This window comes from Oncorhynchus nerka, linkage group LG10 (assembly GCF_034236695.1).
Source record: "Oncorhynchus nerka isolate Pitt River linkage group LG10, Oner_Uvic_2.0, whole genome shotgun sequence".
Lineage (NCBI taxonomy): Eukaryota > Metazoa > Chordata > Actinopteri > Salmoniformes > Salmonidae > Oncorhynchus > Oncorhynchus nerka.
Window position 1 is genome coordinate 41,228,904 of NC_088405.1, and position 22,956 is coordinate 41,251,859.

The window sequence follows — 22,956 nt, forward strand, 5'->3', positions numbered from 1 at the left end:
ATAATACTGTCCTTAGTAGAGTGCTTGGGATGCCTCATCCCCAACATGTGCTAACCATCAGTTTGGAGAGGCTAATTTAAGGACCTCAAAAAGGGGAAAAGACAGTGGACAAACACAGTGACAAAGAAACATTTGGGAGGATAAACTAGGCCTTAAGGCTTTTAAACAAAGTTAGATGTGGTGTTGGTTCACCAGTCGCTAAATATGCAATCATTCAATGGCAGTCAATATTTTTTCAATCAACATGCATGCAGGAAGGCAGATGCATGTAACTCTACAAGCACAGCAATGGATTTGAAAGATGACATAGGTAGTCTACTCTGGAGGGGTGAAGGCATATCCCAATTTCACTTCATTTACCCCAGAGGTAGAGGGGGAACGGGGTTAATTTTGCAAAGCGCCTCAGCAGCAGTGGCTAATTTAAGTAGACCATGCTCCCGCCACCCCCCCAAGGAGGCCCATAATATGTGTGTGAGTGAGAGTGAGTGTGAGAGAGACACACACCAGCTTCTGACTACTCTGCTATGACAACACCACCACCATCTACAGACACCATAGCAGAAAAACACTTATCTTCAACAAAAATATGCTGCATCAATGGTATGGTGTAGGCTATCTCCTTGCAAACAAACAGTCAACATTCCAGCCAGTGCTTATCTGTGGTGCCAGAATGGGCCACCAGTAGGTCTATTCCTGTTGAGTGGGGAAAAAATAGCATTGGGGGAAAAAAAAATGCCTTTGTTGTGCAAACATGCATGCCATGTGGGACGTTTTCCTTAATCAAATGTCTCTTCTGCCTCTCTTATGTTACAGCCGAGCGGTTCACCCACAGTGCATCTGTCAGAAGTCTTCAGCCATCTCTGGAGATTTCCACTCTCGATTAGGGTCGGTGAACTCACCCTTTGGTCATAAGCCTCTCGATATTTTCTATTGACTAATCATGCGGATGGTCTGTCTTTCTCTAAACAGCTGCTGTCTATGACAGCTTTGCGAGCAGAGTGGCACAACCATCACATTGAGGTTTATGTGACTATGAGCACCGCAAGCCAACTAAAATTGTTTCAATGCTTTGGCTTAAAATGTCAGATTCTAATTGGACCTTCTTCTAAGAAAACAAAATGGTGGGATTCAAAGTAAAAAATTAGGGCGTATTTTTGCACTGTTAAAATGGATTAGTGAGGCTAATAGACTAGTGTGTGTGTACCGTTTTCCACAAGCACATGGAGTTGCCAGCCAAATAGGAAAAGTAGTACCTCGGTTTGAGCGAGGCGCCAAATTTCCTTTTTAGCTCTCCTAGCTGTGCCATTGAGGAACTAAAGCAACCACACGTGTAGTTTTTGTTTGGAACAACTCTGCATCCCCACCGTCACACAATTACTGTTTATGTTCATGCAATCCAAAAATCCCCGTTATTTACATTTACATTTAAGTCATTTAGCAGACGCTCTTATCCAGAGCGACTTACAAATTGGTGCGTTCACCTTAAGACATCCAGTGGAACAGCCACTTTACAATAGTGCATCTAAATCTTTCAAGGGGGGGGGGGTGAGAAGGATTACTTTATCCTATCCTAGGTATTCCTGAAAGAGGTGTCACCGTTATAAACCGTTATGTCACCGTTATAAACCGAAATCTGAGTCAGGTGGGCATAATTTGAAACCTTGTTCAATTGCCAATGTGACTCAAAGTTTAACACCAGTAACTGCCATTTCCTACAATCTAGAGCAAATAATACACATAGTACCGTTCAAAAGTTTTTCAATTTGTATTTTTATTTGTATTTCAATTTGATGTTATTTTAATAGACAAATGTGCTTTTCTTTCAAAAACAAGGACATTTCTAAGTGACCCCAAACTTTTGAACAGTACTGTGGCTTCCGGGTTAAGTGGGCATTGTGTCAAGAAGCAGTGTGGCTTGGTTGGATTGTGTGCACGGCTCTCGACCGTCGCCTCTCCTGAGTCCGTATGGGAGTTGCAGCGATGAGACAAGACTAACTACCAATTGGATACCATGAAATTGGGGAGAAGAAAAGGGGTAAAAAAAATAAGAGTTGATCAGGCTGTTGATTATGGCTTGTGGAATGTTGTCCCACTCCTCTTCAATGGCTGTGCGAAGTTGCTGGATTTTGGCGGGAACTAGAACACACTGTTGTACACGGTGATCCAGAACATCCCAGACATCAAACATCCCAAACATCAATGGGTTACATGTCTGGTGAGTATGCAGGCCATTTAACAGCACATTTTATATTAAATAACCTAACCAACAAAATTGGTTGTCACTCAACTAATGAAGCCTAATAATGTGCAAGCCATTTTACAAACTTTTGAAGCTGGCTACGGATATTGCCTGTCAACATAATTACATGCTTAGTTCGACACTGAATGAGAGGACGCAGTTGTCACAAAATATTAGGCATTTTTGGGAAGGTAGAAAAAGTAATTTGATCGGTTTGCGGACCCACTAACCGATGCACTCATATCTTAAACATTTGAACCTGGGCCCGATGCATACCGTGAAACGCTACATCCATACTGAACATGAAACAGTGACCATAAACATTGACACTGTAAATTACATGAGTTTTATGATATGGAAATGTGAAGTGTTTGTGAATTTGGAGTTCACCTGCGGTAAATTCAAATGATTGGACATGATTTGGAAAGGCACACACACCTGTCTATATAATGGTCCCACAGTTGACAGTGCATGCATGTCTGGAGATCTGGAGAAGGGTACCAAACAAAATTATACAGCATTATAGATCCGAGAACACAGTGGCCTCCATCATTCTTAAATGGAAGAAGTTTGGAACCACCAAGACTCTTCCTAGAGCTGGCCGCTCAGCCAAACTGAGCAATCAGGGGAGAAGAGCCTTGGTCAGGGAGGTGACCAAGAACCCGATGAGCTCCAGAGTTACTCTGTGGAGATGGGAGAACCTTCCAGAAGGACAACCATCTCTGCAAAACTCCACCAATCAGGCCTTTATGGTAGAGTGGCCAGACGAAAGCCATTCCTAGATTCTCTGGTCTGATGAAACCAAGATGAAACTCTTTGGCCTGAATGCCAAGCTTCACGTCTGGAAGAAACCTGGCACCATCCCTTTAGTAAAGCATGGTGGTGGCAGGTTTCATGTTGTGGGGATGTTTTTCAGCAACAGGGACAGGGAGACTAGTCAGGATCGAGGCAAAGACGAATGGAGCAAAGTAGAGAGATTCTTGATAAAAAGCTGCTCCATAGGACTTCGGGACAAGTCTCTGAATATCGTTGAGATGCCCAGCCAGAGCCTGGACTTGAACCCAATCGAACATTTCTACAGAGACCTGAAAATAGCTGTGCAACGACGCTCCCCATCCAACCTGACAAAGATTAAGAGGACCTGCTGAGAGGAATGGGAGAAACATCCCAAATACAGGTGTGCCAAGCTTGTAGCGTCATACCCAAGAAGAATCGAGACCAGAGTCACTGCCAAAGGTGCTTCAACAAAGTACTGAGTAAAGGGTCTGAATACTTATGTAAATGTGATGACATTTGCAAAAAAAAAATCTAAAAACATGTTTTTGCTTTGTCATTATGGGGTATTGTGTGTAGATTGATAAGAAAAAAAACCTATTGAATCAATTTTAGAATAAGGCTGTAATGTAACAAAATGTGAAAAAAGGGGTCTGAATACTTTCCGAATACAGTGTATTTAAACCCTTATTTTTGTCACAGGTCTCCATATATACTTCCATTCATTTTTTCAACTGGTACCGGGGATCTTCAGACGAGTCGTGAGGCCTGTGGGCTACAGCAACAACTGACATGTACGTGTTCGTGAGAGTCTCACCTTTCCACAGTGGGGTCATATTAATGTGTAACCCAAACTGTGTGGACGCCACAGACAGAAGTTGGCAGATTGGCTGTACTGACTTTAGACAAGTCAAGACCCATACACACAGATACACCAGGGTGTGTGTTAGGAAAATGTGACGTAGGATATTTGACCGGCAACATTTTAAATTTGTCAGGCCCATATGCATTGGGTACGTAACTGCCTCCAGCTCATTGCAAAGTGGTGTGTGACGTGCTGATGAAGCCTGCCTTCTGTTGCCGTTTGATGCCGCGTTCAAAACAAACCCGGAACTCTGAAATCTCCGGTAGATCGCTAGAAAATGCATATCGTTCATTCTCGCGGGAGGGGGCTTGGCTGACTTTCTGACAAGCAAATTGAAAAGTAGCCTTGTTAATTTAGGTGGAAAAAGTAACAGGCTTAAAAGGAGTCTAATCGGCTGTTTAGCCGACAGCCGGCTCGAGTGGAAAACACTGTGTGTGTCTGAGAAAAGAGGGAGAGGAGATGGCTGGCTCCTCTGCGCTGCACCTGTCGAGCTGTCTGACAGGATGACCTGAGCTCTGTGTCGCTCTGTCCTATCTATAGCCATGCCCATCCGGCCTGGCCCCAGCATTCCCTCCCCCTGCACCCACATTATGGGACTGGAGAGGAGTAATCTGAGCAGCAGCCGCACAAATGCACAATCATACACACCTCCAAAACCCTAAGCGTCAAGGGGTAGATCAGATCCTCTGCTCACACTAGACTACATCATCTAGGGCTCCATGAAGTTGGCACACCCTGGATGTTATGTCAAAGTTGACGTTGTTTATCTTCAGTACTATAGTGTTTATAGTTGCCATGGAAACAAACATTAGGCTAATCGTTCAAAACCCTCCCCTTATCAGACCAGACGGAATGTTAGGCGGACCCCTTCAACACACGTTGCTAAATTATATGCTGCTACGTGTGATAACACCCAATCATAAAATAGCCCAAGCATAGGTAGATAAATTGTTTGACAGCCGACAAGTTTCAATCAGGCGTTTTGCACAACAGAAAACTTGTTCTACCTTTCTAATCTAAAAAAAGAGGATGTGAAATTTGAAATATGTATTTGCAGATAGTTGCAAAAATAGGCCTGCCTACCATTATCCTGAACTACATACAGGGTTCGACATTCAGGTACATTTTCTAGTGGCACACCGGGCCAGTTCCAATAAAAGCTACTGGCCTGAATGAAAAACAAATACTCTCCGGGATAAGACAGCAAAGCGAAAGATGCATGGGTAATTTTAATAGCAGAGGCCTTAATTTTCCATTGGGGCTGAAAAAATATCCGATTCAGGGTTCATACAGACATTGGCAAGTCAAATTCAAGGACTTTCAAGCACTTCATTTTTTATTTAAGGACTTAGATGTTATTTTTAATTGTAATAGCCTACAGAAGAAAAACAAATCCCCCAAAATGAATGCAAAAAAGTATGCATTACCATAATGCATTTTTTTTTATTGACCTTTCCAACTGCATTATGCATTGACATTCACATTACTTGTACATTCTAGGGATCCTTGGGACTAGAGGTCAACCGATTATGATTTTTCAACGCCAATACCGATTATTGGAGGCCCAAAAAAGCGAATACCGATTATTCGGCCGATTTTTTTATTTTTATTTATTTGTAATAATGACAATTACAACAATACTGAATGAACACTTATTTTAACTTAATATAATACATCAATAAAATCAATTTAGCCTCAACTAAATAATGAAACATGTTCAATTTGGTTTAAATAGTGCAAAAACAAAGTGTTGGAGAAGAAAGTAAAAGTGCAATATGTGCCATGTAAGAAAGCTAACGTTTAAGTTCCTTGCTCAGAACATGAGAACATATGAAAGCTGGTGGTTCCTTTTAATATGAGTCTTCAATATTCCCAGGTAAGTTTTAGGTTGTAGTTATTATTGGAATTATAGGACTCTCTCTCTCTATACGATTTGTAGCAACTTACCGTGGCTTCTTACTGCATTCACCTAACAGGCAGGTTCCTCGTGAGGCAGGAGGTTAGAGCGTTGGACTAGTTAACCATAAGGTTGCAGGATTGAATCCCTGAGCTGACAAGGTAAAAATCTGTCGTTCTGCCCCTGAACAAGGCAGTTAACCCACCGTTCCTAGGCCGTCATTGAAAATAAGTATGTGTTCTTAACTGACTTGCCTAGTTAAATAAAGGTGTAAAAATATATATATATTTTTATCGGCATCCAAAAATACTGATTGTTATGAAAACTTGAAATCGGCCCTAATTAATTGGCCATTCCAATTAATCGGTCGACCTCTACTTGGGACATCCGTAAACCCTACCCATAACCATTTTAACTTCAATGGGTTATGGACCTCTCAAAAACCCCAGATCGCAAGGACCATGCGCATGTGAAACTGTTTTTGTTTTTTTAAATCAACACTGAACAAAAATATAAACACAACATGTAACGTGTGGGTCCGATGTTTTATGAGCTCAAATAAAATATCACAGAAATATTCCATAAGCAAAAAAAATGGTTCCCTCTCAAATTATGTGCACCTATTTGTTTACATCCCTGTTAGTGAGCATTTCTCCTTTGCCAAGATAATCCATCCACCGGACAGGAGAAGCATTTCAAGAAGCTGATTAAACAGCATCAATGGCACCAGAGGAGAAGGCTGCCGTTTTACGGTCCCTTAACCAATAGTGCTATTGTGTGTTTTTTCCAAGTTATTTGTATCTTATTTTGTACATAATGTCTCTGCCACCGTCTCTTATGACCTAAAAGAGCTTCTAGATATAAGGAAAGAGATTACTCACCCAGTACTGGAAGATTTTTTTCTTTAATGAATCGGACGCAAAGGATTTACTCCAGACAAGGCCCTCATGACCGTCATTCGCAGGAGAAAGAGACTTAGATATCGGAGACGGAGGTCTGGGTGCCTTTGTAAGGATCTGACAGCGAGTGGGAAATGTGCGTTTACCGTCGGTCCTATTAGTCAACGTACAATGATTGGATAATAAAATAGACAAACTACGAGCATGTATATCCTACCAACGGGACATTAAAAACTGTAATATCTTATTTTTCACCGAGTCGTGGCTGAAAGACGACATGAATAACATACAGTTAGAGGGTTTTACACTTTTCGGCAGGATAGAACAGCCACCTCTGGTAAGACAAGGGGTGACAGTCTATGTATATTTGCAAACAACAGCTGGTGCACGAAAGCTAAGGAAGTCTTGAGGTTTCGCTCGCCTGAAGTAGAGTATCTCATAATAAGTTGTATACCACACTAATTACCAAGAGAGTTTCCATCTATACTCTTCGTAGTTGTCTATTTACCATCACAAACCGATGCTGGCACTAAGACCACACTCAATGAGCTGTATACAGCCAAAAAAGCAGAAAGCACCAGTGTCAATAAAGATAAGTGGTCAGATGAAGCAGATACAAAGCTGCAGGATCGTTTTGTTAGCACAGACTGGAATATGTTCCGTGATTCTTCCAATGGCATTAAGGAGTACACCACATCAGTCACTGGCTTCAATAAGTGCATCGATGATGTCATCCCCACAGTTACAGTACGTACATACTCCAACCAAAAGCCATGGATTACAGGCAACATCCGCACTGAGCTAAAAGGGTAGAGCTGCTGCTTTCAAGGAGCTGGAAGCTTATAAGAAATCAAGCTATACCTCCGACGAACCATCAAATAGGCAAAGCATCAATACAGGACTAAGATTAAATCGTACTACACTGGCTCCGACGCTTGTCGGATGTGGCAGGGCTTGCAAACTATTACAGACTACAAAGGGAAGCAGAGACACGAGCCTACCAGACGAGCTAAATTACTTCTATGCTCACTTCGAGGCAAGCATCACTGAAACTTGCATGAGAGCATCAACTGTTCCTGACGAATATGTGATCACGCTCTCCGTAGCCGATACGAGAAAGATCATTAAAACAGGTCAACATTCACAAGGCCAGACGGATTACCAGGACGTATACTCCGAGCATGCGCTGACCAAGTGGCAAGTGTCTTCACTGACATTTTCAACCTGTCCCTGAATGAGGGACAAACACCATAGTACCCTCAAAGCTGATCACTAAGCTAAGGACTCTGGGACTAAACACCTCCCTCTGCAACTGGATCCTGGACTTCCTGGCGGGGTGCCCCCAGGTGGTAAGGGTAGGTAACACATCCACCATGCTGATCCTCAACACGGGGGCCCCTCAGGGGCGTGTGCTCAGCCCCCTCCTGTAATCCCTGTTCACTCATGACTGCATGGCCAGGCATGACTCCAACACCATCAATAAGTTTGCCGATGATACAGCCTGATCACCGACAAGGATGAGACAGCCTATAGGGAGGTGGTCAGAGACCTGGCCGTGTGGTGCCAGGACAACAACTTCTCCCTCAAAAGTGATCAAGACAAAGCAGATTATTATGGACTATAGGAAAAGGAGGACCGAGCACGCCCCCATTCTCATTGACGGGGCTGCAGTGGAGCAGGTTGAGAGCTTCAAGTTCCTTGGAACCCACATCACTAACAACCTAACATGGTCCAGGCACACCAAGAGTCGTGAAGAGGGCAAGACAAAGCCTATACCCCCTCAGGAGACTGAAAAGATTTGGCATGGGTCCTCAGATCCTCAAAAAGTTCCTACAGCTGCACCATCGAGAGCATCCTGACTGGTTACATCACTGCTCGGCCTCAGACTGCAAGGCACTACAGAGGGTTGTGCGTACGGCCTAGTACATCCCTGGGGCCAAGCTTCCTGCCATTCAGGACCTCTATACCAGGCGTTGTCAGAGGAAGGCACCAAAAATTGTCAGACTCCGCCCCCCCCTCCTTTTACACTGCTGCTACTCTGTTTATTGTCTATGCATAGTCACTTTATTAACTCTACCTACATGTACATGTTACCTCGAATAACCGGTGACCTCACACATCGACTCTGTACCGGTACCCCCTGTATATAGCCTCGCTATTGTTATTTTACTGCTGCTCTCTAATTATTTGTTACTTTTATTTGTATTTTTTTTTTTACTTATCTATGTTTAATTAACACTTATTATTCTTAAAAATGCATTGTTGTTTAAGGGCTTGTAAGTAAGCATTTCACTGTAAAGTCTACACCTGTTGTATTCGGCGCACATGTGATAAATAAAATTTGATTACACAAGGTACACCTTGTGCTGGGGACAAGGTAACCGAAATGTGCAGTTTTGTCACAACACAATGCCACAGATGTCTCAAGTTGAGGGCTGCAGGAATGTCCACCAGAGCTGTTGCCAGAGAGTGGCCTTTTATTGTCCTCCGCACATGGCGGCAGGGTAGCCTAGTGGTTAGAGCGTTGGACTAGTAACCGGAAGGTTGCAAGCTCAAACCCCCGAGCTGACAAGGTACAAATCTGTCGTTCTGCCCCTGAAAAAACAGTTAACCCACTGTTCCTAGGCCATCATTGAAAATAAGAATTTGTTTTTAACTGACTTTAACTGACCTAGTTAAATAAAAGGTAAAATAAAAAAGAAATCATCATGCTGGTTAAAACAGCTTCTTGATATGCCACACCTTTCAGGTGGGTGGATTATCTTGGCAAAGGAGAAATGCTCACTAACAGGGATTTAGTTAGTGTGCACAACATTTTAGAGAAATAACCTTTCTCCTTTACCAAAATCAAACATTTTTGGGATACTTTATTTCAGCTATTGAAACATGGGACTAACACTTCACATGTCAGGTTTATATTTTTGTTTAGTATACATCAAGTCCTCTTAATTCACAGCATTTCCCTCAACAAAACATTTGCAAAAGTTTCCCAATTAGCAGGTGAGATGGGGGCCACTTGTCACGTGAGGTACCTTAGCCATCGCCCTGTTGCACTCAACTAAATGACTATTGCCCCGTTGCACTCACTTCAGTCATCATGAAGTGCTTTGAGAGTCTAGTCAAGGATCATATATCACCTCCACCTTACCCGATACCCTAGATTCACTCCAATTTTCTAACCGCCCCAATAGGTCCACTGATGATGCAATCGCCATCACACTGCACTATCCCATCTGGACAAGAAGAATACCTATGTAAGAATGCTGTTCATTGACTACAGCTCAGCATTTAACACCATAGTACCCTCCAAACTCGTCATTAAGCTGGAGACCCTGGGTCTCGACCCCGCCCTGTGCAAGCCTGTTCTACTCAGTGTGACAATGTGCCATTCTCTTCAGTAGTCCTCTGCATGGCTTACAGCTATCATTACCCAGGATAGCACTGAAACTGTGTAATACGGACTATGAACTATGACTCACTCAACTCCCACACATTCACTTACAATCAATGGCACAGTAAGTGACTGTCTGATCATCTCTCTAACATTATGATCCTTACGAGGAAAACTTGATAGGCCTACAGTACATGTGGTGAATCCTCCTACTTGGCTGATGGTTTTGCAAGCAAGCTGCTGATATTTTAAGTGACTGACAGCCCAGCAATGTAAGTGGCCTCCAATATGGGGTGGTGATAGCGCAGGCTCAAATTCACAGTCCTTCTCAGCAGGACAGTGATCCGTGTCCAGCACAGGCCGACCAGGCAAGCACTCATAGCCTAAGAGAGGATGACTGACCTCATGCAATTACTTTTTTCTGGTGCTTTGTTTGGAGGGGAGTGGTGGTGTGTGACAGGTTGGAGAGAGGTTGGCCTTATGGACCCACTGCACACACTCACTTGGCCTCACTGTTCTGTGCACATCTAGTTCTCTCCACGAAGAAACCCTGATTCATTCAGGACAGGACCTGGCTGGGTGGGTCAGATGAGTCATGATTCTATATAACAGGCTTGTATGGTTAAAGACGGAAAATGTAACCTTGTTTTCTGTGCCAAAGTATGAGGCACTACCAAGAAGTCCCCAAGTATGAGGCAATTCACAAGAGCTCAGACAACATTCACTTCCAGTCTATGTGAGATCCTGTGTTCTGTTCATCTGTAAGTTAAGCAAGGCAGTCAATCACATGGACTCAAAAATCTACTCTGCTGATTCTTTAGGCTTTTCCCACACTGTGGCATAGTTTCATCTAGCCACATAATTATGCAAATACAGCAAAATCGTTCTCAAAATAGTAATGAACAATAACAATTACACAACAAATGCATGGGCCTACTATGTACGCTGAGAACAGTTGCACAGCCTCTACGAAAAGGCCAGGAATGACAGCCGGGTAGTTGAGGAACATGGAATAATCCTGGGACAAGTCATTACAGGCCATCCCACCTTCCTTGCCCCTGCCCTCCATTTTCCCTAAATCTCTTCAAATCAATCCTACTACACCATTGCAAACCAGCTGTCTGCACTCGCCAGAGCTGAGACAACTTGAAGGAACCTGAATATCCACATTACAAGCACATCTCAGACTAAGCAGAGCTGTGTGTGAACATGTGTCAGGATATGCTTCAGGGGGCTGTTTGCTGCATTCACCTCAGTTGGTGTTGTTGGGTATGGGTTGAGAAGCCTACATTTAAAGTAATACATCCATGACGGCTTGCCATGCATCCTTTTATAAATCATCAAATTCAAACTTGTCTTTGACCGCATTTGGGGAAATACATGTCTTCAGTGTCACCACAAACAACATCCAATGTGACTTATGTACTAAATCACTTTTGCACTACACATAGGCCTACAATGTGAGGGAAGCTCAGCTAATAACACCAGTTAAAGATCTTAAACTAAGAAAGAATCACAGAAATGAACTAAAAGCAGGGAGGCTCTGAAATGGATGGTTAACTTACCTCCCGGGCAATGCTACTAAGGGCTTCATCCTCAGCTGAAAACCGGTCCTTGATAGGGGCACGCTTTCTACCTGGTGTCCCCATGGCTTCTGTGCAACTGCAGCTCCACCAACACGTTCAGGGCCAAATTAGAGCAACACAGTGTGGGGGGAAAAAATCTGAAAAACATGAATGATAGGGCTGTCAGATCCACCTCTATCACCTTACATGAAGACACTAATATTTTACTGAAATTAGATGATCTGATGCCTTGTTTACATTAATAAATCACAATTTCAAGATCAATTGAAGACCACACCATGATGAAGCGCTGGGAATCTCAGTATTGAACTAAGTCCTTGGACATAGTACAATGTAATGAATAGCATATTATCAAGACATAGCTGAAACTCAATCAAATAACCCTGAATTGAGAGGGATGTGCAAACTTCCCTGCAAGCACCCGCATGCATGTTGTGTGCACACAGAGGAACACACTCAGTGCATTCCTACAAAATAGTCTGCCATGGCCAGAGTGCATTCCTACAAAATATCCTGCCATGGTCACGGATGTCTGGGTCCTATAAGAGTGTAACACTTGTGGCTGACATTGGCCAGATGCTGACAAACAAGCCATACACACTGACAAACCTGCAAAATATTACAAGTATGAAGTTGTAGAAAGCTCAAGTTGTTCTGTGCGGAATGCAAAGAAAGAGTCAAGATTCTTTCCAAGTTGCCTTGTAAGGTAGCACAAGTTTACATGAGGTCCACAAACTGACACAAGTTATATCCTTGAATCAAACATTAGCCTGCTCAACTCTGGCCTTGAGGCATGTTTATTGTGTACCCCCCACCATTGTAAAGGCCAATTGATACTTGGCCTAAATACACAATGACAAGTGAAGATGCTAGCCATCTATTTTCTTAAACATTGACTAGCTACAGTTGACATTGTTTTGGGGAAATTATTACATAGCTGAAGTTAGCTGGTTACACGTAGGTAAAAGTTCCAGCTAAGCACAGGGCTTGGAGGCTTTACCCATACAGCTTGATATGGTTTGCTATAAATTCATATTTGATTTTACTGTTAGAGCTGTCAAAGTTACCTTACAAATATTTAGCTAGTGTGTGTTCTGACAAAAGTTTAACGTTACCAGCGTCACGTAACGTTAATGGTTAGTACAGGCAATTTACAAGAAGAAAACGCCCAGATAAGGAATCGGCTAACGTTAGCTAACTAACTCGGCGGTTATAAAGTCAGACGGTGGCCATAAACCTCCACGATGACACAATTAGGATTGCTAGCTAGCTCAACTTACTAATTATCCATCATTGTGAACTATGTCCCCTTGCATGGGTAACGTTAAAATATATATATTTATAACTCATTGTTCTGTGTAGTTAAACTCTTGTAGCGAAGATACCTAGCTAGCTCAATAATTAAAACGCCGAGGAAGCTAACGTTAGTTACCGTTACAGATGGAGACGTTAACTAGATCATTCCTAACGTTAGCTACAGTAGCTAGTTAACTACCCGGGCGGGGATAACGTTAATTTAGTTATTGTATAGTCAACGCGTTTTCCAAGCTAGAAAGTTAGCTACTTTCCTGGGCTGGCTAGCTAGCTAGCTAACATAAACACATTGTCATTGGGAAAGTGTTTGCCTTGGTTTGGTAGCTACCTAGCTAGCGCTAGCTTAGTAGCAAGATAACCCCATGCCATGTTCCCTCGACATGAAAAGCTATGACCCTGGGCTCTTACCCTTCCTTGGGACCCAAAACATAAAAATGAGGTTTAATTGAATCCTGAGATGTTCTTTCCGGTGTAATGACCCCAATGCAAAAGAGAAGGCCAATCCCTTTGAGCAGTATAAATTTAGCTGGCTAGCTGGTTAGCCAGCTACTAGCTAGCCAACCCCAATTTCTAATGTGTGACAGAGCAAACTGACACTGCTCTTCACGTCACGCCTTTTCAAAGAGATTCGCCTGGCTCGTAGAAGCTTCTAAACGACGTTGATGTTTCCAGGATTTGCTCTTTCTTCGTCTTGGTTGTTAAAATAATGTACAGTGGTTCCTCCCAAAGATTGACAAGTGTTTTTTTCCTCCAACTGACAGCTGTGAATCAGTGGGTGTGGGGGTTTATTTTTACGAGATTCCCTATAAACACGCCACTTCGACACAGCTACGACCGGAAGTGAGTTTTTCGTGAGGTTAGGATAATTCAATTAGGAAACGGTCTCCTACCTGCTACGAAAAGTCTCTTCCGGTCGTAGCGGAATCGAAGTGGAGTGTTTTAGGGAGTCGTCTTTTTCCTCCACTCTCTCCCCCCATGTCCTCTTTTACCAGAGAGGAAGAGACGAAGCGAGAGGTTTTACTCAGCCCAAAATCTGTCCTAGAAAATAAGCCCACGAAGTATAACGAAGTGAGGAATTTTGCATGGAGGTCAGAGTGTGGAATTTGGTCAACAAAACATGTAATTGCTCATTTGCTACGTGACTTTAGTTGAAACCCATTTACTGAATTTCTATACAATTTAAAAACTAAATACTATTTGGAGAACATAAAAAGAAGCAAACATTTGCCCATCCGTTATCACATTGGATGCTGTGGCTTTTATTCACCTCAGTCGATCTAAGAACACATAACCTATACAATTAGCTGCTACACATTAACTGAGCACCGGGATTAAAAACTATAATTTAATATGTACAGGGGAACTGTTTGCAGAAAAAGTATTTTAATAACAAAAGGTAAACAAATATGTTTGTTTTACAGATGTTTTTGTATGTGCAGTTTTAAAGCTAATTGCCTGCAAATCTTAATGGCGACATCCAAACTTTTTTCCAACAGATATTATCAATAAATCCATTCCAATAAGGCAACATCCTGCTGAAACAAGTTTCGTATCGCTCTGTTGTTGAATGGACCAAAAGAGAAACAAATCTTCCCTACTGATGAGTCAACAGGGTCAACGGAAGCTAGGCTCTGAAGGTCAGGTCTTGACACATTCCTGAATAATAAAGCAACACCTGAGGGAATGGCACCTAAAACAATTGCAAAATCTTTAGGTGTTACAGGGACCTTGTAAAGTGATAAGAATTCCTTATAACTGAGTAAACGACCCTCTGCATTTACCAATTGGCTAACCAATAGGATATTATTTCGGAACCAATATTCTAAAAACAAAGAAGTATTCTTATACAATATATCCCGATTATTCCATATATAATAACTGTGTGGAGAAAACTTATGCTTATAAATGAAGAACCATGACAAGAAAACCTGCCGATGAACAGCAGAAAGTTTCACTGGAACTTTGTCAATATTATAATTGCAAACCAACATGAAGTTAAGGCCACCAAAAGTAGAGAAGACATGACGAGGAATAAAATTCCACATAGAAGTGGGTCTTCTTAGGAATTGTTTTATCCAATTCATCTTAAAAGTATTATTTAAGGTAGTAAAGTCCAGAAAATTCAGCCCACCATTCTCATAATTGTTCATTACAACAGTTTTCCTAATGTAATGGGTACGGTTTCTCCACAGAAAGTTGAAAAGCATCTGGTCTATCTCCTTGCTTATTTTACTGTCAAGATGTAAAGATAGAGCGCCATATGTTAGTCTAGAGATACCCTCAGCCTTGGTTATTTGGACTCTTCCTTTTAAAGATAAGTCCCTCTGTAGCCATTGATTTAGATTCTTCTGTTTTTTTTAAACAAGAGGGTTAAAAATTTAGTACGCCTCTAGACTTCTGATCCTTTGTAATGGTTATACCTAAATATGTAAGTTCTTCTTTTACTGGAATACCATAATATGAAGGTGTCACACAATCTTTGACAGCCATGAGTTCACATTTATTAATGTTAAGATATAGACCCTTTGGGAAAGGATTGTATCACATTGATCGATATGGAATTTGGTTAGCATCTTTCAGAAAAAGTGTAGTATCATCAGCCAGCTGGCTTATAATAATTTCTTTACCAGATATGGAAATACCTTGTACAGGACTAGTATTTAAAGAATTTGTAAGAAGTTGGGCAATTAATAAAAACAGGTATGGAGAGATAGGACAACCTTGCCTAATTCCTCTCTTTAACTCAAATCTAGGTGAGGTGTCATATTTGATAGAGCTGTTACCATTTGTATAGAGAGTCTTAATAGCCTTACAGAAAAAATCCCCAAAGCCAAGTCTCTCAAGGGAGTAGAAGAGGAACTGATGCTCTACTATGTCAAATGCTTATAAAAATCAAAAAATAATATGAAGCTATCCTCAGTTATTAGGTCTGAGTAGTCAAGTATGTCTAATACTTGTCTGACATTGTTTGCAATATGTCTGTTCCTCATAAAGCCAGACTGTGTTTCATCAATGATTACATCCAGGACTTCTTTAATTCCTTTTGAATGTAATAAGGCTAGTAATAATTTTGCAAGTAATAATCTTATAGTCATTATTAAGAAGAATAATCGGACACCAGTTATCGATGAGCAGCACTTCTTTTTTAGGCTTAGGTATCAGTGTTATTAACCCCTGACACATTGTAGGAGGGAGAACATTGTTTTTGATACTCTCTAAAAAGACTTCAAACAGGAAGGGAGCTAATTGTTCAGAAAACAATTTGTAAAATTCTGATGTAATTCCATCAACACCTGGTGATTTATTGTTTTTTAGATGTTTGATAGACTCTATAATCTCTTCAACTTTGATGGGTTCATCACACTGTTTAGATTCTATATCAGCGATAGAGTTAACATTATTCAGTGAGTCAAAAAACATATCTGTGGATTCCTGACAGTACATAGAGCTATACAATTGTCTGTAAAAATTGCTACAGTATTTAGCGATTCATTTTTGGTAATCTAATAACACCATCAATGTTTAACTTATGTATAGTGTTATTTTGAGAGTGAAATTTCTGAAATCTAAAGAAATAGGATGAATTCTGTTCTCCCTCCTCAATCCATTTTTTCCTAGATCTAATAAAGGCTCCTTCTGCTTTTAATCTATACATATTATCCAGTTTATTTTGTAACTCAATTAGTTCCACCTTCTCCTCCCCCGAGAGGCCGGCTGGGGACCTCTGAGAAAGGGAAGTCATCTTAATGATTACCTTTTCCTCCTCAGCTCTTCTGGTCTTAGCAAGATTACTACCATATTTTCTAAGGTATTTGGACACCTAAATTTAAAGAGCTCCGAGTTCTTGCAATAAGATTTTTCTTCACAAGCCCTTTCCCAAAAGTGTGAAAGCAGATCTTTAACCTCAAACTTAACTACACTGCTCAAAAAAATAAAGGGAACACTAAAATAACACATCCTAGATCTGAATGAATTAAATATTCTTATTAAATATTTTTTTCTTTACATAGTTGAATGTGCTGAACACAAAATCACACAACAATTATCAATGGAAATCAAATGTATCAACCCATGGAGGTCTGGCTTTGGAGTCACACTCAAAATTAAAGTGGAAAACCACACTACAGGCTCATCCAACTTTGATGTAATGTCCTTAAAACAAGTCAAAATGAGGCTCAGTAGTGTGTGTGGCCTCCACGTGCCTGTATGACCTCCCTACAACGCCTGGGCATGCTCCTGATGAGGTGGCAGATGGTCTCCTGAGGGATCTCCTCCCAGACCTGGACTAAAGCATCCGCCAACTCCTGGACAGTCTGTGGTGCAACGTGGCGTTGGTGGATGGAGCAAGACATGATGTCCCAGATGTGCTCAATTGGATTCAGGTCTGGGGAACGGGCGGGCCAGTCCATAGCATCAATGCCTTCCTCTTGCAGGAACTGCTGACACACTCCAGCCACATGAGGTCTAGCATTGTCTTGCATTAGGAGGAACCCAAGGCCAACCACACCAGCATATGGTCTCACAAGGGGTCTGAGGATCTCATCTCGGTACCTAATGGCAGTCAGGCTACCACTGGCGAGCACATGGAGGGCTGTGCGGCCCCCCAAAGAAATGCCACCCCACACCATGACTGACCCACCGCCAAACCGGTCATGCTGGAGGATGTTGCAGGCAGCAGAACGTTCTCCACGGTGTCTCCAGACTCTGTCACGTCTGTCACATGTGCTCAGTGTGAACCTGCTTTCATCTGTGAAGAGCACAGGGCGCCAGTGGCGAATTTGCCAATCTTGGTGTTCTCTGGCAAATGCCAAACGTCCTGCACAGTGTTGGGCTGTAAGCACAACCCCCACCTGTGGACGTCGGGCCGTCAATACCACCCTCATGGAGTCTGTTTCTGACCGTTTGAGCAGACACATGCACATTTGTGGCCTACTGGAGGTCATTTTGCAGGGCTCTGGCAGTGCTCCTCCTGCTCCTCCTTGCACAGCGGTCCTGCTGCTGGGTTGTTGCCCTCCTACGACCTCCTCCACGTCTTCTGATGTACTGGCCTGTCTCCTGGTAGCGCCTCCATGCTCTGGGCACTACGCTGACAGACACAGCAAACCTTCTTGCCACAGCTCGCATTGATGTTCCATCCTGGATGAGCTGCACTACCTGAGCCACTTGTGTGGGTTGTAGACTCCGTCTCATGCTACCACTAGAGTGAAAGCACCGCCAGCATTCAAAAGTGACCAAAACATCAGCCAGGAAGCATAGGAACTGAGAAGTGGTCTGTGGTCACCACCTGCAGAACCACTCCTTTATTGGGGGTGTCTTGCTAATTGCCTATAATTTCCACCTGTTGTCTATTCCATTTGCACACCAGCATGTGAAATTTATTGTCAATCAGTGTTGCTTCCTAAGTGGACAGTTTACATTTACATTTTACATTTAAGTCATTTAGCAGACGCTCTTATCCAGAGCGACTTACAAATTGGTGCATTCACCTTATGACATCCAGTGGAGCAGCCACTTTACAATAGTGCATCTAAATCTTTTAAGGGGGGTGAGAAGGATTACTTTATCCTATCCTAGGTATTCCTTAAAGAGGTGGGGTTTCAGGTGTCTCCGGAAGGTGGTGATTGACTCCGCTGTCCTGGCGTCGTGAGGGAGTTTGTTCCACCATTGGGGGGCCAGAGCAGCGAACAGTTTTGACTGGGCTGAGCGGGAACTGTACTTCCTCAGTGGTAGGGAGGCGAGCAGGCCAGAGGTGGATGAACGCAGTGCCCTTGTTTGGGTGTAGGGCCTGATCAGAGCCTGGAGGTACTGAGGTGCCGTTCCCTTCACAGCTCCGTAGGCAAGCACCATGGTCTTGTAGCGGATGCGAGTTTGATTTCACAGAAGTGTGATTGACTTGGAGTTACATTGTGTTGTTTAATTAAGTGTTCCCTTTATTTTATTATTATTTAATAATGAGCTATTTAGCTTCCAGTAGGATGCTCTACTGGGCATTTAACTGACATTGGCTAATTGAGTGACTGTGGCATATAACACATGGAAAACTGCTGAAACACAGACAAGTTTTAACACCATGTGAATTTATTCTAATTCTCAACAGTAAGTTGAGACACCGACTGAGTTGAAATAGGAAATAAATTACTGAGGTCTGGACCTCATTGTCCTCATATGTAGCTACGGCCTTGGAGAGCTTCCACCATTTTAAAGTAGTGAACTGGGTGGAGATGCCTATGAGTTGGGCACAATCATCCAATTAAGAAGAAGACATTTGACTACTTTAAAATGGAGCTAGCCTCAATGTCACTGCCATGATGTCACAGATGCTATAATAGCACAAATACAAAGATTAGTTCTCTATCTAACTCTATGGCCTGTTGTTCGCACACATAGCTGCCCTCTCATTGGATAGAACGGTCCCGTCTGATCTTGCCTCTGCCGACCTGCCTTCCATCTTTGAGGACATGTATTTCCATTGTTAGAGAGGTCACTTGACTATCTTGTCAATGTTTTTACTCCGTTTGCAGATTCTCTGAGAAGCCAGTCGGTGACTGATGGGTGAAATCCCTGGATGTAAAGGAATTTGTGTGATGCTTTTTTCATGAATTAATGCCACGTTCATTTGCTAGTCGGAACTCTGACATTTCTGACTTGCTAACTGGTTGAATGCTGCGCGTATATAACTACAAAAGTGGAGGCTGCTGAAGGGAGGATGGCTCATAATAATGGCTGGAACAGTGCAAATGGAACGGCATCAAACACATAGAAAGCATGTATTTGATACCATTCCACAAATTCCGCTCCAGCCATTACCACAAGCCTGTCCTCCCCAATTAAAGTGTCACCAATCTCCTGTGAACTCTAACCAGTTAGCAAGTCAGAAATGTCAGAGTTTCCTAGTTCCGACTAGCATGTGAACGTGGATTTTTTTACATTTTTACTTTCAATTTAATATTAGCACACAAAAAAACAGTGTTTTGGTCATCAAATGTGACTGACAGCTCAGAAATGCATGTTTGTTCACCCAATATGTTTTAATGTAATTTGTACATATTACCACATTTGTCTGCACTGATAAAATAAGCATGAATAAAATATAATTTTCTGAAAGGACACAGTCTCTTATTTATTTTGTTCATTTTCATGTGAATTTACCTCATTTGAACATTTGATTTGATTCCAAAAAGTGGCATGTGTCTGGACTATCATCTTCTTGTCCACCAAATGGCAGTATTGGACAGCATTTGAATAATTCAATTTGAGAAATTGGGCCATGTCTGAATGAATTAAATATTTCTCTCATTTAGAAATTCACAGTTTTTACTAATTAGACTTCAAATTGGTTGGGTGCATTTGGTCATTTTGTGACTCCTGGATAAGATAATGATAACTTTAATGTCCCCAATTGAACATTTTAAAGCGCAGATGATGAGCGATTCAATGAATCATCTGTACACTATATACACTCTACACATCAGTACGCTGTCAACTACAATGTCAATTGTAGGCCAGCCAACTGGTCTTATTTAGGTTATATATTTATTTATTTGCTTTACATACAAGAAAATGCACTGCGATAGACCTAAACAAAATCCTAAAAAAGGAAATCTAATTTGTCACATGCTTCGCAAACAACAGATGTAGATTACCAGTGAAATGCTTACTTACAGCTCTTCCCAACAATGCATAATACAATACAAATATAAAATAACAATACAAATAATAATAATAATAATAATAGCAAAAAAACAGTAACACAAGGAATAAATACATAATGACCAATGATAGCTTGGCTATTTATATGGGGTACCAGAATTGAAGTGCAGGGGTACGAGGAAATTGAGTGAGATATGTACATATAGGTAGGGTTAATGTGACTAGGCAACAGTAGAGATAATAGATGGTAGCAGCGAATGTGATGAGTGGGGAATTGTGTAAGTGTGTGGGTGGCGACAGTATGCCTGTGTGTGCGCGTTGTGTGAGTGAGTTTGTGCGTATGTGTTGGAGTGTCGGTGTAAGAATGTGTGAGTGTGTGGGTAGAGTCCAGTGTGTGTGCATAGAGTCAAAAATAGTTAGTGGAAAAAGGGTTGATGCAAATAGTCCATGTGGTCAACTGAACAAAAATATAAAAGCAACATGTCAAGTGTTGGTCCCATGTTTCACGAGCTGTAATAAAATATCCCAGAAACGTTCCATACACACAATCCATCCACCTGACAGGTGTGGCATATCAAGAAGCTGATTGAACAGCATAATCTTGTGCTGGGGATGATTAAATGCCACTCTAAAATGTGCACTTTTGTCACACAGCACAATGCCACAGATGTCTCAAGTTGAGGGAGCGTGCAGTTGGCATACTGACTGCAGAAATGTCCACCAGAGCTGATGCCAGATAATTGAATGTTAATTTCTCTACCATAAGCCGCATCAAACTTCGTTTTAGAGAATTTCGGATATGGCCAATTTTGGAGTACGTCCAACCGGTCACACTGGCAGACTACGTGTAACCACACTAGCCTAGGACCTCCACATCCGGCTTCTTCACCTGTGAGATCGCCTGAGACCAGCCACCCGGACAGCTGATGAAACTGTGGGTTTGCACAACCCGAAGAATTTCCGTTCATCATTGTCCTCACCAGGGTCTTGCCCTGACTGCAGTTCCGCATGGTAAACGAATTCAATTGGCAAATGTTCACCTTCGATGGCCTCTGGCACGCTGGAGAATTGTTCTCTTCACAGATGAATCCCGGTTTCAACTGTACCGGGCAGATGGCAGACAGCGTGTGCCGAGCGGTTTGCTGATGTCAACTTTGTGAACAGAGTACCCCATGGTGGCGGTGGGGTTATGGTATGGGCAGACATATGCTACGGACAACGAACACAATCGCATTTTGTCGATTGGGATTTGAATGCATAGAGATAACGTGGCGAGATCCTGGGGCCCATTGTCATGCCATTCATCCGCCGCCATCACCACATGTTTCAGCATGATAATGCACGGCCTCAAGTTCCAAGGATCTGTACACAATTTCTGGAAGCTGAAAATGTCCCAGTTCTTCCATGGCCTGCATATTCCCCAGACATGTCACCCATTGAGCATGTTCAGTATGCTCTGGATCAGCGTGTGCGACAGCAGGTTCCAGTTCCTGCCAATATCCAGCAACTTCACAAAGCCATTGAAGAGGAGTGGGACAACATTCCACAGGACACAAACAACAGCCTGATCAACTCTATGCGAAGGAGATGTGTCGTGGTGCATGATGCAGATGGTGGTCACACCAGATACTGACTGGTTTTCTGATCAACGCCCCTACCTTTTTTCCCCCACTCATGTGAAATCCATGAACTGTAACTAAGTAAAATCTTAGAGATTGTTGCATGTTGAGTTTATATTTTTGTTCATTGCATATACGGGGCCGCCGAGTGCCGAAGCTCCTGGCACCTTGGTTGCAACACTCACTACCGAGTTCTAAAATGCCTCTGGAAGCAACATCAGCTCAATGCCTGAGTTTCGAACTTTGAAATCCTAGTTTGATGACCGTAAAAAAAAAAATCCCAGTTCGAGCACATTTTTAGCAGAGTTCCCAGTTGTCTTGAACACACTGATGTTGAAAGTCAGAGATTTCCGAAAAACCCAGTTGTTTTGAATAGTGGCATTTCTACTGTTGCGCGCTAGCTCCCTATATCATCATTACAAGCACTATTTGATTCGCCTGATACTCTACACGGCCACGTTCTGGATACGCCAAGCACAAAGAGAGACTGATTAAAATGCCCACCCAGCCGGGCTCAGTGAGGAGAATGAAAGAGAGAGAGCAGGGTTTTACACCAAAGTTACACAGTTGAATTCAATACTTAATTCCAAAATTCGGACAAATACTGACATGTAAATTATTAGAAATTACATGACCCTCCCCTGGTCTAAATACAAAATACTAAACCCTCCCCCTGACTGAAATTGAAAAAGCATGACCCTCCCCCATTTTCCACCAGGTAA

The 22,956-nt window shown here is 42.3% G+C and overlaps 1 protein-coding gene across 7 annotated transcripts in view; it reads right to left on the reverse strand.

Annotated features, from left to right (window-relative positions):
- Positions 1-13,840, reverse strand: part of lrrfip2 (leucine rich repeat (in FLII) interacting protein 2) — a 55,849-nt gene extending 42,009 nt beyond the window's left edge. For 2 of the 7 annotated variants that reach the window (XM_029669912.2, XM_029669908.2), the window contains exons 1-2: positions 13,374-13,840; positions 11,631-11,788 (exon numbers count right to left, since the gene is read on the reverse strand). In XM_029669912.2, the coding sequence (XP_029525772.1) occupies positions 11,631-11,714 (84 nt within the window). In that variant the 5' untranslated portion in view covers positions 11,715-11,788; positions 13,374-13,840. The remainder of the gene's footprint in view (positions 1-11,630; positions 11,789-13,373) is intronic. The other 5 variants (XM_029669915.2, XM_029669918.2, XM_029669919.2 and 2 more) reach the window with 5 other exon arrangements.
- Between the last annotated feature and the right edge of the window lie 9,116 nt (positions 13,841-22,956).